Source organism: Myotis lucifugus, unplaced genomic scaffold (genome assembly GCF_000147115.1).
Source record: "Myotis lucifugus unplaced genomic scaffold, Myoluc2.0 scaffold_3, whole genome shotgun sequence".
Lineage (NCBI taxonomy): Eukaryota > Metazoa > Chordata > Mammalia > Chiroptera > Vespertilionidae > Myotis > Myotis lucifugus.
Window position 1 is genome coordinate 24123605 of NW_005871051.1, and position 18042 is coordinate 24141646.

Genomic DNA, 18042 nt, shown 5'->3' on the forward strand with positions numbered 1-18042 from the left:
GAATGACTGGTCACTATGACACACACTGACCACCGCCCGGCAGATGCTCAATGCAGGAGCTGCCCCTTGGTGGTCAGTGCACTCCCACTGGGGGAGCTCTGATCAGCCACAAGCCAGGCTGATGGCTGCCAGCACAGCGGTGGTGGTGGGAGCCTCTCCCACCTCCTCAGCAGCGCTAAGGATGTCTGACTGCAGCTTAGGCCTGCTCCCCACTGGCAAGTGGACATCCCCTGAGGGCTCCTGGGCTGCCAGAGGGATGTCTGACTGCCAGCTTAGGCCCAATCTTCTGGGGAGCGGGCCTAAGCCAGCAGGTGGACATCCCCCGAGGGGTCCCACACTGGGAGAGGGCACAGGCTGGGCTGAGGGACCCCCCCCGAGTGCACACGGGCCTCTAGTTATTATATAATAGTTGCTATTTATTGAGTTATCCATAAAACTACTAAAAGCCTAGAATTCTCTAGGAAGTTTAAATGTATGTATGTGCGCTAAAAAAATAACAATAAAGTATAAAATATAATTACATGGGCACAAACCATTCAGGGGCATTTTGAGGGCAAATCAATTTACTCTAGATAGTGCAAAAATTCTAAGCTACAGCCTAAAAGTAAGAATAAATAATGACTTCAGCTGACCTTATCCTACCGGTGTTCATTAATCTTACTTGGTTACTTAATCAAGATACGTTAAAAGTTCCCATTTTTCCTAAATGTAAGGTTCAGGAAATAACTGCTTTTTCATTAAGTTTATCTTTTCGTCTTACATTTAATTTATACAAAAACTCCTACATTATCTTTTGTGAGTGCTGTATTATTTAGGAACAACAAAATGCATGTTTGAACAGTCAAGGGTAACTGAGAAAGAGACAGCCAATTAACTGGCTATAAATCTCTCCAGTGTGTTTCATTTTAGACCCGAAAGGCCAAATCCAGTGAGCTACCGGAACTTCGAAGGGGAAAGAAAAAAAAAGAAGAGGAATGTTTAACGCAGTGTAAGAATAATGGACCTCCATTCAGTACAGCACTGTTTCCTGACCCGAGAAAGAGCCGTCTAAAACACTTCCATAGAGAAATAAATCAGGAATGGCTGTCTGCATTAAGTTCTTCCTCCCACCTCCTCCTCCTCCCTGCCCTTCGTCTGCTACACTGACTTCCTTGCATTTCTGAACAAGCTCTGTTCCTTCACAGACTGTGGTGTTCTGTCCAGAAGTGTCCCTTCTCACCTCCCTCCCCAAGTCATCTCTCAATGCCCCAAGGAAAAACTCATCTCCTGCCCTCCCCCGGCCCCACACCCTTCAGAATCCCTTCAGAATCGGATGCCTGTCCAAGTCACCTCTCTAATAACACTTCTCACCTGTTCCTGTGATCATCTCTTTATCCTCATGGTGGTAAGAAAGGTAGAGGGCAATACAAGCTTAACAAAATAACACAGACACAGACAATAGTGTGGTGAAGGCCTGGGAGGAGTGGGTGCAGGGTGGAGGGTGTCAATGGGGAAAAAAACAACGGAGACATCTGTAATACTTCCAACAATAAAGATAAATTTAAAAAATAAAATAATTTGGTCAGACCCCACCCACCCACCCCAAGGGAAAGTCCCTGTAACCGGGAAGGAGCAGCTTCCTCCTGTTGCTGAACTGTCATCCCCAGGGCTTGGCTGAGAGCAGCTCTGGGAACCTGTGAGGATGGCTCCACCCCCAGGAGCAGAGCACCGCCTCACCTGAGCAAAGCACCCTGAATGCAGTGAAGTCGGTGTTCTTTGTTGTTGAGTAGAACAGGGGCCTTCTTGTGCCTTAGTTTCAACCATATTAAACCCGTATTAAACAGCAAATACAACCCCTACTTTGCAATTGGAAAAACTGCCGTAAAACACTACATGCCTACATTTCAACGGCCTTTGGATGACTTCGATGTTTTATATTTGATGCTGTGTTTTCATATTAACAGGTATTTTTCTATAGGATAAAAATGTAAAGAAATACATTAAACCTCTACAACAGCATTAAATCTGTCAGAAAGCTGCTCATGAAAATTTCCCAAATACCAATCTTTGAAATAGTTACTGCTCATTCACCCAATTTGTGTAAATAATTTATCCCCACAATGGAGACAGTAATTCCATTTCATTCAGTCACGTCATATAAAAGGCGGGGAAGGGTGGGTGGGTGGGAAGAGATCAACCAAAGAACTTGTATGCGTATATGCAAATCCCATGGACAATAGGGTGGTGAAGGCCTGGGGCGGGGATAGCAGATGGGCTACTAGGGATCAATGGGGGGAAAAGGGGGAATTATGTAATACTTTCAACACTAAAGATTTTTTAAAAAATGAAGTAGGAAATACTAAAAAAAAAAAACCCAACAACAATGGCTATGAATAGTTATTTGAGCTTATTTATTGAACTACTAGAGGCCCAATACACAAAATTTGTGCAAGGGGCTTGACCCTTGCAGCTCCAGCTTCATCCAGGAGGTCGTCCAGAAGGTTGTTTGGCTATCTGGTCTAATTAGCATGTTATGCGTTTATTATTATAGATAATAGGATTAACGTCATGATAGACAGGCATAGGTAGCAGGCCCAGAACAGGCATTTCCACGACAAAAGAATCATTAAATAACCACAGAAATTTTTTATCTTTGTAAAAAAAAAAAGAGTTTAAATAAATATTCTGCTCCTAACATGCATCCTCTACCCATGAACCATAATGGGATCTACAATGAATTGCTCCACAGTATTCAATCCAACAACAAAAAAGCATGCACAGTGGAATGACTGGCTCTCACACATGGTGCCCTGACTTTTTTTATTTTTGTTGTTTTATTTTTAATAATTATTTTATTTTATTTTTTTGGTGCTACTGTTGACCCAGAATGGCCCCTGTGGTTTACTACTTTCAGTGAGAGACAGTGAAGTCAGAGAGCAGATTCATGCCTCCAGAAACGACAATTGGCTGACAGCTGAGGAAACTGGCATGCCAGGTGAAGCCACCAGGCCATCCTTCTCTCTACTCAAAGGCTGGCTGGCACCGAGTCTCAGACCAGATCCGCGCCTCCCCACTGTGGCTGCAGCAGCTTCAGGCTCGGGGCCAGCTGTACAAATAACAAAGGCCATCCCTTTGTCCGACTCTCCGAGGCCAGGGCATTCCTTTAGGATTCTGGCCCGTATGAATGGGCTATGTCAGGCGTGTCTCTCGAGCAGAGCTATGTTCAAATGATTTTTATTTCACAACTTGGTACAAGAAATCAACAGCTAAGAGAATATGTACATTTTTAAAACCAAAATCTTCAATCAGTCATTTGGGCTGCCACTGATCTGCTCATCCCTAGAAATCAAATGCTGTTCCCAAAGGAGGAAGCAGAGGCCCAGAGAGATGAATCAAGTGACTTGAGGCCACCTGGCCATCACCTGGGGAAGCCCATTTTCTCCGACTTCAAAGGTCCTGCTTCCCTTTTTATCCCAGTCTTTGGAACAGTGGTTCTCAACCTTCTGGCCCTTTAAATACAGTTCCTCATGTTATGACCCAACCATAAAATTATTTTCGTTGCTACTTCATAACTGTAATGTTGCTACTGTTATGAATCGTAATGTAAATATCTGATATACAGGATGGTCTTAGGCGACCCCTGTGAAAGGGTCGTCCGACCGCCAAAGGGGTCTCGACCCACAGGTTGAGAACCGCTGCATTAGAACCTCACTCTCCTATGAACTCTCATATCCACCCTGAAACAATAAGCACCTAAATGCTCATCAATGTCTTATAGCAAGCTTCTTGAGGCCAGGGGCCCAAGTACGTTATTACATGAGCCTTGGCCGCTGCCTTGCACAGTAGAAATTTTACACATACACACATGGAATGCTGAATCAATTCAGACTTTTATAATTAAAACTAACAAAAAAAGCATTCAGCAACACCTCTCCTGCTTTTTTCATGCTTGATGGTGAATTCAAACATTAAGCCACTAGGTGACACTATAACATCACTTAACCCTCTCTATGAGTCCTGGTCACTTATCCAACTGGCCTCGAGCTCCATAAATCCAAATCTAGACTTGGGATTCATGACATCCCCTGAAGTGTGCAAGTCTGTGCACACAGCTGCTCACACCTCATCAGAGTCCTCCCAGGCGCCTCTGCCACCCACCCCTAACTGTCCCACACGGAGTCACCCTCTCCTTCCCATCAATTCTGCCTCCCAAATATTCCCGATGCCCACCCACTTCCCCCCACCTCCACACTCACCCCTTAAGCCCCCATGACCTTCCACCTGTAGCAGACTTCTAACAAGTTTTTCCTAACACTGTTGCCCCTGCACCCACTTCCTCTTCAAACAGCAGCCAGAATGATCTTCTTACCACATAAATTCAACCTGCCTCCACTCTTTCTAAAGTCTTCCATAGCCTCCCTCATCACCCAGGATAACCTAGATCCACTTTTCCAACTGCATCTCATGCCGCTTGCTACCTCACCTACTCTGATCAAACCTTGGTGGCCACCTTGGGTCCCTCATACATGCCAGCCTGTCTTTTTGCCATGCCAGGGCCCTAATAGAGACTATTCTCTCCGCTCAGTTGGTAGTGGGTTGAATGGTGGCCACAAAAAGATATGTGCTCATGCTGATCCTCAGAACCTGTGGCTATTACTTTAGATGCAAAGAATGTGATAGAGTTAAGGATCTTGAGATAAAGAGTTTACCTCGGATTATCCAGGTGGGCCCTACATGCCATCATATGAATCCTGATAAGAGGGATACAGATAAATTTTGATACAGACACACAGAGGAGACTGTGGTGGAAAGATGAAGGCAGAGACTGGAGTGATAGAGCCACAAGCTAAGGAACGCTGGCAGCCACCAGAAACTAGAAGAGGCAAGGAAATGATTCTCCTCTATTGCCTGTGAAGGGTGTATGGCAGTGCCCTTGCTTTTGGACTTCTGCCCTCTACATCTTGTGAATAAATAAATTTCTATTGTTTTAAACCATCAAACATGTGGCAATTTGTTAAGAACAAGAACTAATGGGATATGCTTCTTCCAGGCTGTTGCTAAGGGACGTCTGATTCTACCCAGTCCAAGCAGAGGTGTTAACCCATAGTTCCCTTGCCCCATCCCACCCCACACATGCTCCTATGCAAGACCAAGTTAGGGAATCAAACTGTGCACCCAGGGAAAGAGCAAGGATCTTTGTCTGCCTAGGATGGTGCCTGGCACTCAGCAGGCACCAGAAGTAACAGCTGGAGGGTTATTCCTGGTGGGCTCAGAGCTCCAGGCCACAGGCACTTTCTTCTTTACCATCAAGGCCTCCCAGCACAAAGACGCCTGGCACATGCAGAAGGCTCAGGGGCTGTTTGCTGAAGGAATTACAGATAAGACTGTAGGGCAGAGGAGTGAAAATATTAGCACCTTACAGACATAGCTGTTTTCCCTGTGGCTCTCATCCCAATTTATTGAAAATAGTATTTGAAAGGAGAAACATATTTTTCTTTCCTACAAACTTCGGATTTCAGCTTTTTAACTCATTTACACAGAATTTTCCCTTGCACGAGAGTGTTCTTAGAGTCACAAACACTGCTTCCCATTTTGCTACATGGGACACGCCCTGCTTTGGGAGACACCTGTATGTAGCCCCTATTTCTAACCAACAAGGCTGCCTCCACTCTGGTAATGACCTTGATCCTCTCGAGTTCAGCATAGTCCCACATTTGCTGAGCTCTGCGCTGGTCTGGCCCGGGTTCACGCTGGGTCACAGAGCTCCGCTGTCGTTGCTATGGAGTTGAACCCCACGTGAGGAGACCAAAGGCTCGCTGCAAATCACACTTAATGAGGTGACTGACTGGGCAGACAGTCCCAAATCGACCTTCAGACCCAAACTGCAACTAGGATTCTTGAGGGAGGATCTGCACACTTGGCCTGTTTGGAAAATGATGCATTCCACAGCACGGAAGGCAAATATAAGTTGTTTCTCTAACACAAATGTTGGAGTTAAAGAGAGGGATTCGTCAGTGCCTCGAGAGCCATCTAGTTGCAGTTATTCTTCCAAGTAGATACCAGCTACTACTGCTCCTGCACCACTGTGATTAGGAAGCCAAATAGTATAAAATGATAGGTATGTCTCCTCCCTCTGCCTCCCGGAACCTCACGCCCTGTTCAAGAATACTTCCTCAGGCACCTGCAAAATATAAAAAATCCCACAACTAAATTTATTCTTTTCACTTTTTCAAGTTTTTCATTCTCCAAAAATCAATGTAAACAACTCCTGTCAGGGAAAACATGTTAACAAGCTAAGTTAAGTTATAAACTGGCAGCTGGCAGGCTGAGTTCTACTGGGACACTTGTTAATTGTTAGGCACTGTATTTTGTGGTTTTTTAAAAATATGTTTTTATTGATTTTAGAGAGGAAAGGGAGAAGGATAGAGAGATAGAAACATAAATGAAAGAGAAACACTGATGGGCTGCCTTCTGCATGCTTCTTACTGGAGATTGAGCCCACAGCTCGGGCATGTGCCCTGACCAGGAATCAAACTGGTGGTGACCACTGAGCCACTCTAGTCGAGCAGGTACTTTTTTGTTGTTGTTGTTGTTGTTGTTAGTTTCTTGTTTTGTTTTTTTAATTCTGATGCCTTTAGATGACAAATGTAGTGTCCAGCTCCCCATGGTCCCCTCCCACTTGCTGTCCTTTGTTGGCACTGGGTCTGACACAGACCAAATCTGTATTTGAAAGGAGAAATACATTTTTCTCCTGCAGTGTGGGTGTGGGGACACCTGCCATACCCAAGTGGCAGACCAAATCTGCCCACTTCTCAGCTGTCACTGGAACTTGCTTACATCAAAATGTAACATCATTGACTACATGAGCTTTAGGACATAAAAAGAACTGCTCTGAACCGCTTAACAGGCTGAACTGGAGTCCAGCTGTGTGAGTGATAAAGACTCAGTTCTAGAACTTTGTGTGCAGATAACTTAATAAAAAAAAGTTAACAATTATTAAAACTTCCCAAGTAAATTCCATTTTTATCATGAAATGCAGGCTCTTAGAAGTGTACGGAATAAGTGAGTGGGATTCAGAAAAAATACTCTGAGGACATTTTTCAGTGATTTGAAATCCCCAAAGGAAAGTCTGAATTGTTCATATGGGATTTTCATTTTCATACCAAAAATAACTGAGACGGGTCTTGACTTTTAAGCCATTTGACCTCCTTGTACGTAAAACCACTAAATTATAAAGTTGTATTGATTTAATGGTTGCTGTACTTTTTGAGTGGGAAACAATGTGGATATATTTTATTTTAGAAAAAAACTGTAGAAAGTGTCTTTATTATCATGCTAGCCATAAAGCAGAACTTCTAAAAGGTTTCATCCTAGCCTATAAAAACGTGATTTTCCCTGCAAGGAGATAACCATCAAAGAACATGGACATTTTCTCCCTTGAAACTGATCATGAATAATTTTAAATTCTGCCCAACGCCACCTCATCACATCCTTAAAGAGGGATTATCATGGAGTTTGGAGAGATGCTATGACAGTCAAAATATTTGGGGAAGCCAATTAAGCGGCTGTTATATATGAGAAGCCATGCCCCCTATCTAGCACCACAGGCTGCTAGAGCTGCGAGGAACAGGACCAGCCCTCTGATACAAACCTTTATTTCCCAGGTGAGGGCTCGAGCCTGAAAGAGACCACCTCAGACTCCAGCTCTTTCTGGGATGCTACTGAACCCTTAGATGGTCCAAGTGCAGCAAGTTTGTGGTCATATTTGTTGCTGCTGCACCAAGTGCTCATTACTGGCCCACCTGAAATTCACAAGGGAATTTGAAATATGTGCGATGACTCATTTAATAACAGATTTAGGTGTTGTGGGGCGGGGAAGACTGGGGGAGATACTCCCCGCTAATTCCGTTCCCTTTTTCTTGGATGTGGCAGGTGTCCCCACACCCACGCTGCAGCCAGGCCACCAGCTCGGGATCCTGAACCCTATCCAAGCTAGAGTCTGAATTTTAATTTATTGATTTATGTATATTAACTACCTTTTAGGTGCCACCTAATATGATCATCTCAAAGAAGTACCAAAAAAATGATCCCCCCCACCCTGTTCTCAAAGGGGAGAAACAAAAGTAGGCAACTTAGATTTCTACTATGGGCAGGAGGCACCGTCAGGTATGAGAAGTGAAGGAAAGCAGGTGCCCCCCAGGGAGCATCCACACTGGCTGGACTAGGCAAGAGGCTTATGGGGGCAGGAGGCATCTCCACTGAGTTCCTTTGGGGAGGGCAGGAGAGATAGACGCAGACTGGAAGTGGAAAGGGCAGAGAAGTGAGAATGTTCAGATAATATTCAAGGGAGGGTAAAGGGCCTGACTGACAGCTGGAGAGGATCAGGGGGAAGCAGTAGTGATTACTGATGAAACACTTATTGAGGTTAGACTCAACCTCCAGCCGTACATTGGTGACACTGAACTTCATTCTGTAGGCATTGGGGGAGCTGCCCTTGGACATGTCCCAGCTCCACGTCACCCTCAAGCTTCAGTGCCCACTTAAAACCCTAACTTCAGTCATCCAAGGGCGGGGGCAGCCTGGCTTCCCACAATGGCTTTAGGCACAGACAGCAGTTTTGATCTGAGCTTGAACAAACTCCTCTCAGGCAGTAAGCCATAAAGAGTACATAGTCTTTCTTAGGAATGCCTGTCTAAGCTCCTAATGTCTGTACTGCCTCGAACAGATGCTCAAACCTCCAGAATTCGGTATATTCCTATTTTTATAGCCCACCTTGAACTGTAAACGCGGCACAAGAGATGGTATGCTAGTTGGCTGGCTGCAGAGGACGTGGGAAGCCCGCCTTCCAAACCACCTCCAGTTATGCACAAGTCACGCTCCCAGATTCCCAGCTGGTAGACTCCCCAGCAACTTGCAGCCTTCTCATGGGACCATCTGTCTCAGGAAGGCCAGAGGTTGACTAGTGTTCCGCACACAGCAATCCCTGACCACCCAGAATCAGGGACACCGACAGCAGCCTGAGCCAGGAGCCCTCCTAACCATGGGCTGATGACTGTGTTATAGGACACACAGTACACCCTCAACATATGCAGTTACTTGTGACTGTTGAAGAGCCCAAGGAAACTGAGAAGAAAGGGGCCATGGTGTAAATATGAAAAAACCAAGGCTTGGGCAGCTTGAGTGTCCACCTGAGCTCACAAGGTATGACTAGAACTGACGTCTGAACCTTTGTGTAATCATCTTCTCCTTGATCCTGGGGCAAATGCTGGGTGGAATCCAGACACTAGGTGTGTGCCCTGCTTCTTCCCCATACAAGCAAGTACTTAAAACTCTTGGAAACTCTGTTCCTTGTATTGACAGACAGAAATAATATTATGGTGGCCTTACAAGCTGTTGTAGGATTGGGGCAGGGTCCCTCAACCTTGGCACTATTGGCATTTGGGGACAGAAAGTCTGGTGTGGGGACTGTCCTGTGTGTGGTAAGATGCTGAGCGGAATCCCTGGCTTCCACCCACTAAAACCAGTAGCACCCTGTTCCACCCAGTTGTGTCAACCAAAAAATGTCTCTAAATGTTGCCAAATGTCCCTGATGAAACAACTCTCAGCCTCATTTAAATTGGAGGACCACACCAAGCTGGCTTTATCCAAGCAACTGGTCCTCTCTGTTGGGTGGTGCCCCATCCCCTTCCTGCTACAGAGCTGATCAATCCACATGTCTAGGGTCTCAAGCTCAAAAAGTCTTCAAATTTAGATGCACTGATTTCTTTTCTTTTTTATGTATACAATCTTAATATGTTTATATTAACAACGTCACAAAAACCAGCCTTTTTATCCTGAATAACGTGGAAAAGGCTAAAGCCCTCCTTTTTATAATTTTTATAATTAAAAATTATATCATAAAGTGGCTTGAAAAAGTGCTAGTTTTTAGTGTCCCTACTTTTAAAAAATTGAGTTATAATTGACATACAATATGATATTGGTTTCAGGTATACAACACAATGATTTGATATTTGTATATATTGCAAAATGATCACCACAATAAGTCTAGTTAATAGCCATCACTGCATGTAGCTACCAATTTTTTTCTTGTGATGAGAATCTTTAAGATCTACTTCCTTAGCAACTTTCAAATGCAGAGAACAGTGTTAATAACTACAGTCACCACGCTGCACATTACAGCCCCAGGACTTATGCTATAACTGGAGGCTTGCACCTTTTGTTTTTAAATTATTTCATGAAGTACAAATTGCCAATTATAAAAATAGTCAGGCAGATGTAAGGTACAGCATAGGGAATACAGCCAATGATATTATAAAAACTATGTATGGTGCCAGGTGCATCCTAGACTTATTGGGGAGATCACTTCATAAATGTCTAACCACTATGTTGTATACCTAAAACTGATATCGTATTATATGTCAACTGTAATGAAAAATGAAAAATTATATCATAAAGTGGCTTGAAAAAGCTCATGATAAATTCTGATCACTGAAATCTTTGAAGTACTGAAGAAGACACTAAACAGCTTAAAAGAAGGGATTTGCCCCAAGCTCAATAAGGCAGTTGATGGACAAAGGAACCCCATACACATTGCACACCTACCAGGTGAAGATAAACAGATGCTGTGGGAGAAACATATGGTCCCTTCTCTCAGGACAGTAATATTTCAGTCCCTATCGACTGATCTTTACCGAATCGTGCTTTCAGAGCTTCATGCACAGCCCCATAGGATCGACTTGGACATGTTTCAACAGAATCATCGCTCTACCTCAAACACTGTCCAAAGCTTCTGAAACACACTCCTTCCCTGTAAGATTGCGGAAGTATTTTTAATCCAAAGAATTTTTGATTTAATTCTCTAGCACAAATGAGTTAGTGGGCTGCCAGCTGCTGCTGCCACAATATAAGGGAGAGTTTTATAAATGTCCAACAGATCCACTATTCCCAAGAGGGTTCTTGTGCATTCAAGCCCAGAGAGTCTAGTGTAGTAATCAAAAGCACCACTCTGGGTGGACTTGAGCAAGACACTGCAGGGCTCTGTGCCTTGGTCTTCTGCACCGAAAGGTCAGTACAAGACTATAAGAGAGTTGTGAGAAGTCAGTGCTTGGCACATGAGAAATATGTGAGAAATGCCGCTATTCCTTTTATTATAGATCACTATTCCACAGGATTTCAACAGGTGTTATCCAAAAAAGAGTCTTATAGTCCAATGTCTGGAAACACTAGTTTAAACAAAGTTAAACAAGCTTTAAAAAAACAAACAAAACTAACTGCAGCCCTTCTCAGAGCCTTTAAAATGCTGATATGCAACATGAGTATCAAGAGAGCCACCCAGGATGTCTCCTTTAACAATGGGACCCTTTCTGCAGCTGGCAAATCACTGGGTGAAACACTGCTGCCCAGACTGTCTGCTAAGCCTGATGCATGGTCTAATGTAATTGGGATTGCTTATCAGAATGTACAGAACTTTGATTATAAAAGATGCAAACATTGCCGACTACCAGAATGTGCTAAGAATCCAGGACTACTTAATGTTAAATATTCCCAATGGCTCAAAATTCAGAATGCTGTCCATGTTGATTTCTTAAAAACATTTATTGTGGTAAGAACACTTACCACTAGCTTAACCCTCTCAACAAATGTTTAAGGAAGCATAGACAGAATGCTATACGGCAGATCTCTAGCGCTTACTCAACTTGCTTCACTGAGACTTTATGCCCTTTAATTAGCACCTGCCCATTTCCCCTCCCCCAGCGTCCGTGGGTGTTTACATCACTTACCCGAGATCCCTTTTCAGGAAAGCACTGGCAGACAGAGCAATCTCTCCCTCCACAAGGAGTGAACTTCTTTCCGCTCTGGAAGGTGAAACATCTGATTCAGTACATGCAACCCATTCCTTAGCCGCCTACGTGATACACACATTACAACAAGCATGCTTGCTTTGCCTAACTCATGAGGAGTCCAGAGTATAGCTTTACCTTTGAGTCTGTGAAAATAAAAAACTAATAGCGATAGATAAAAAGGCAGAGACTTTACCTTGTGGCTTGATAAAAAAGAGGATTGATGACTTTGTGAGCAAGAGTAAAAGTCTGTGTGGGCCAGGATACAGTATGTCAGCTAGGGTTTCTAAAAGGCTCTTTTGAAGCTAATTGGCTTTCACCAGAACCTTCGGCATTTCTCTCTCCAGTTTAAGATTCATTTACTAAGTTGTGGATGATCTTAGAGTGTAAACTGTGTAGTTAGGGGAAATATAAGCACACAACGATGCCTAATTCAAAGTATAATTTTGACTTCTTTTCTTTTTCAGGACCCTCTTGTTTTACCTCCAAGATCAGCTAGGGCGTGTCTCCTTCATGGAGTCCCTCTTATGTCAACATTCTGGTAACAAATTGTTCTTCCTACAATTTGCTGATGCTTCAAGATGGTTCCTCCAAGGTGTCTCTCAACCGGAAAGCTCCTGAACTTAAACAATTTGGGTCCTTTCCCCACATTACCTGACTTTTCTTCAACACTCTCTTTAAAGACTCGTGTATTTTCTAAACTTAAATGCTCCCCCAAACACACACATGCACTAATTTGGGGGAAATTAGTCCCCTGCTCTCACAAATCCTCATTATCTGTATCCAGAGTCATCCATCACTTCAATACAAAAAAAGTGTATTTCCAGAGGAGCTGTTTCCATAGTGGGTTCCTCAATGACAGTGCAGTGGAGATGAGCTCCGGGCTTTGTCACTGGCTCAGGCTATGATTGGGAGAGTGGTGCCTAAAGCAGCTCCAGGTGCCAGGAGCTGAGGGCATTAATGCAAATGCCAGAAAGGCATGATCCAGCCAGGCCCAGTGCTCACTGCGGTGTGTGTGCATTAACCACACATTTCTGTAACTGATAGATCGTTTTAAACTCAAGGCTGTAAACTTAAGTCTTTAGATTAATGTATAATGGGGAAACAAAACAGTTAAACCAATATTTATAGTTCTGATTTATATATATATAAAACTTCCATCAGAAGTTTTATATGTAGGTACATAGATATGTATGTGAATATATATATATATATATATATATATATATGAATATGCACATATATAAATATATGTATATGGGAGGGAAAGGAATCTATCTAGCATGTTTTTTTTTCCTTTTCAATCACATAATTTAGACTTTTTTTCCAGGAAAATTATACTCAGAAACAATCCAAAAGAAAATAACTTTACATTAAGCAATAATGAAAAGACATCCTTATAAACAAAACTCTTAATGGATCATTGAAAGTATATAAGAATTTAAACCTTGACAAGAGCCAAGCAATTAGATAATTAAAGTTTAAAAAATGTATTTGAAGTTTTAGAAATAGATGCCTCTTGAGTTTTGAGTAACTCTGTTATTTATGATGTAGAAACATAGAGTTCAAAACCTTGGTAAGGTAAAAAAGAAAATTAAATTAATAAATGCCCAGGGCCAGATCAGGACAGCATGAAAGCATTAAAACAACTAGTCTGAACACTTAGGTTCATTTGAGGTTGGGTTCATTACTATGTGTTCAGTGAAATGTCAAAACAACCAGGGAAAAAGGAGGGGCAGTTGATTCAATGGCTTGATAATAAAGGCAAGTTTGTTGTTTTATTGCTTTATGTGTGTTGGTTTTTTTTTAACTTCATTGTGCCAAGCATCACTGAGATATTTGGGAGCAAAATTACATTCAGAGACGAATCCATTTAAAATAGATCAGCAGATTCTAATAAAGAAACAGAAATAGTTGTATGTAAAGCTTTGACTTGGACCAATAAAAGAAAAAAGCAAGAGGTGATTTTAGTCTCTACAAAGTTCTTCTACATTAGACACAGCCCAATAAACAGCATTTGAAAAGGAGGAGGCATGTATAGAGGAAGAATCTTAAAAAACAGATTGTAGGAACCCATTAAAAGAAGATAAAGACTCTATCTCAGACAAGTCAACATTCAAAATATATACTGTACTCACTGGCAATATACTGACATTCTCTAAAACCAATGTAACTTCTTCAAAGAGAAAAAAGGAAAAGTCATGATCCATTTTATGATAGATATTTTTAAATAAATATTTATTGCATAGAAATTTTAAGAAAATAATGTTATTAATTTATAGATTAGTCATCTGCCCTATATTTGTACCTCTATTTTCTTTTTTGAAAAATAAATAACATATGCACATGATTAAAAAAAAAACCACACCAAATAGTGCAAAAGAGTATAACGGGAAAAGACATTTTCTCTTCCATCTTGGCCTCCCATTCTCTCACCTAGAGGTAATTGATCTCCTCAAATTGGTGTCTGGGTATTTATAAGCACATTCACATGATTATCACATGCATACACACACAACTTTTTGGTGTGGTATATTTTCCTGTGCCTTGCTGTTTTCACTTAACCAGATGTCTTCAAAATCATGCCAAAATAATACATTTGGCTACAAAGTATTCTAACTTGTGTAATCAGTCTTTACTGATGGAAATGTAACTATCTCCCTTCTTTTGCTACTGAACAGTATCCTGCAACTAGTATTGTTGTGCATTATCTTTATGCACAAGTCAATGTAAGTATGTATGATACATTCCAAAAAGATAAATTCCGGTGTCAACAGGTACGTGCACTTAATATCTTGAAAGTTAAATTGCCTCCCATTGATACTGCAGCAATTTATATCTCCACCTTTACAACCCAACTATAGCATAGCCACTCCCTGTGTGAACTCCAGAATCTCTGCATACACAGGCTGCTGGGAAAATCCTGAGTAGGATGATCTTTGGTTCAGGAGCCAAATTCATTCATATGGAACATAAGGAACAAAGGAAGTGAAATTTAGGATTCTGTAAACCTTCATAATAATAATAAAAAGAATATAATACAAAAAAACAGGAATATCAAATAAGATAAATAGAAAAATCCACACACATATATTTCAGTATGTTTTCATTTATTATTTCAGGTGATGCTCTCAAGTGCATGTGAACTGAGCTGGATAAATCTTATCATCTTTACTTCAATCAGGATAAACTGAGTCTTGGGTAGGTTAAGAGATCAATCATTGTCACAGCCAAGAACCAAGACTTCTCATTTCTGAACACAAATGCCTTCTACTCCTGACTGATAAGAAGAGAACAGAAAGAAGCTTTCTATTTGATTTGCTTTGATAACTTGCATCACAGAATTGGACTGGGTGGATCCGAGCTGGAGAGATGAGATAGAAATGTGTTCACTAGAGTGATTTAATGCAGCCCAGCTGTCTTAAGATCGACCTGAGTTACAGGCAGCCCATTGAATTTCCCAAAAACATCTGAAGTTGGTTTTTAATAACTTAGATTCTTAGATCTTATTACAGAATGTTCTAGGCTTATCTTACTCCAGAGTTAAAATTTCAAATTTAATCTTAATTTCTTGATTTAATCGTGAAGTGGCCCAGCTGCTTCCTGGCCCTCTCCAAAAAATGTTTTAAAGAAAGGATTATATTATAAAATAAAAATATCTCCAATAACATTTGGAGGCAGTTTGCTAAGCAGTCTTGACTGTAAAAGATAAAAGAAACTTTAGAGTTCATCTAGTCCAACACTTCATTTTACAGATGAGAAAACTGAATCCCAGGGAGCTACTTGCTTAAAAATATAACAAAAATAATGCATTCAATAAAGTGAATTTTCAGCATGCCATCAGAGCTAATTAATGTACTTACCCCATATACAAGTTGCATAGAGAAGAGAATAAGTATAAGTGACCTACAAAAAAGCAAAAATGCAGATGAATTTAAACTGTCCCTTTTCATGCAAACCACAATAAATAAGTAAATAAATAAAGGAATTAATTCTAGAAAACTTCTTATATTTAATAGGCTGTTGACACCAGCTGATTGTCATTGGTGACAAGATAAACGTTATCCTCTCTCTAGTGGTCTTCATTACCTTTTCCCTTATTAATCAGTCCAGAAGTACTCACACCCCTTAGTGAGGTCCTCATTGTGCTGGGTACCATGGAGACACTGAAGGTGAGGCCTGGATGGATAGATGAGTGAAGGAAAATGACTCTCAGAATGAAAACTAGAGAGGAGAGACTTTGCTCAGGGACAGTGCAAAGACAGTGCATGCTGAATGGCATTAAGGAAAGCCAGCTAGAAGGAGGTAGGAGGGAAGGAAACCTAGCTGGACAGGGAGATAGTTTGGAAGGCAGTGGAAATAATATGGACTAGTTAGGGAAGAGTTAGGTAGTTCGGGGTCTTATTATTGAGGCAGAAATCTAATTAGAGTAACTTCATTATTATAAACAAATTTTAACAGAGGAGAGATGAACCAAAAGGGACCACTGTGTGGTCTGAATATTTGTGTCCCTCAAATCCATATGTTGAAATCCTAACCCCAATATGATAGTATTATGAGATGTGGCCTTGGGGATAGAATTCGGTCAAGAGGATGGAGTCCTCATGAATGGGATTAGTGTCCTAATAAAAGGGTCCCAGAGAGCTCTCCCACCCTCTTTCCACCGTGTGAAGATACAAGGAGAAGTCAGCAGTCTGCAACATGGAAGAGAGCCCACCCCAGATCCACCTTGCTGACACCCTGATCTTGGACTTACAGCCTGCAGACCTGTGAAAAATAAATTCCTGTTGCCATGCAGTCTATGGTGTTTGTCAGAGCAGCTGGGCCTGACCAAGGTGACCACTAAATATTCACAATCATTGGCTTTGGTCTTATATTTGTCCAGGAGCATCTATATTTGCCCTTGAAACAGCTATGATGGAGTTGGGACTTCCAGTCACATCACCCCCACGGGTGGGAGAAAGGCCCCAGCCTGGGCTGTGAGTTCTCTGCCAGCCTGTCCTTTGTTCTGCATAGTCATCTCCTCACTAAACCCTCACATCCTAAGTGAGCCTTCTTCTCCACTCTCTACTCTTTCATCCTGTGCTGAGATGCTGGTAAACACCACAGACACCCACAGAGCCATGCCCCTTGGGGAGGCCCTGGCTGGACCACAGGAGACATAGGCTGGTCTAGCCACACTTACAGATTTTCACACTGAAGTCCCCCTTCTCCCAACCCTTCTATTTGAATTCATGAAAATCCCCAAAAAGGCCAGGTTGGCATTTCAGTGAAGCAACTAAGTGAATTAAGAGAATAAAAAAGTGAAAGAGGTATGAAACACAGTAATAAACTGGTTTCAATCAAGTTAAAGTGTTTACAACCATTGTTTGTTAAGTGGCTCTGCACCACGTTGGGCATTTGTAAATGAGGACAGGTTACATATTATAGAAGTTCAGGCCTTCATCTAATCTAATAAAAGAGAAATATGCAAATTGACAGCACCTCCGCTATGCACAAGCCATGCCCACCAGCCAATCAGAGCAACTATATGCAAATTAACCCAACCAAGATGGCGGCTGGCAGCCAGGCAGCTGGAGCAAGCAGGAGGCTTGGTTGCCCCGGCAATGGAGGAAGCCAAGCTTCCCGCCTGCCCTGGCTGGCTGTGGCCTCCGTTCAAGGCAACAAAGTTTCAATTATAGAAGATAAATAAATCCCAGATACCTGCTTCCAGCCAGCCTCCACTGGGAGCTTGGGTGGATGGGTGGTGTGGCCAGCCTGCAAACAGCCATCAGCCCCTCACCCAGGATGGCCACACCCTCATGGGGTGAGGGTCCCCGCTGGGGGGCTTGACCAGCCTGCAAACAGCCATCACCACCTCACCCAGACTGGCCGGGCACCCCAGGCAGGACCCCCTACCCTGAAGGGGGCTGTGGCCAGCCTGCAAACAGCCATCAGCCCTTCACCCAGGCTGGCCAGCACCTATCGGGACCCCACCCATCAGCTCCTCACCCAGGCTGGCCAGGCACCCCAGCGGGGACCCCCACCCTGAAGGGGCAGTGGCCAGCCTGCAAACAGCCATCAGCCCCTCACCCAGGATGGCCACATTCTCATGGGGTGGGGGTCCTGCTGGGGGCTTGGCCAGCCTGCAAATAGCCATCAGCACCTCACCCAGGCTGGCCAGGCACCCCAGCGGGGACCCCCACCCTGAAGGGGTGTGGCCAGCCTGCAAACAGCCATCAGC

General features: G+C 42.8%; 1 protein-coding gene across 1 annotated transcript in view; it reads right to left on the reverse strand.

Moving 5' to 3' along the window:
• COL4A4 (collagen type IV alpha 4 chain) overlaps positions 1–18042 on the reverse strand; it is a 94371-nt gene that overhangs the window by 73631 nt on the left and 2698 nt on the right. The window contains exons 2-3 of the mRNA XM_023759461.1: positions 15683–15725; positions 11760–11834 (exon numbers count right to left, since the gene is read on the reverse strand). Coding sequence (XP_023615229.1) covers positions 11760–11834; positions 15683–15725 — 118 coding nt within the window. The remainder of the gene's footprint in view (positions 1–11759; positions 11835–15682; positions 15726–18042) is intronic.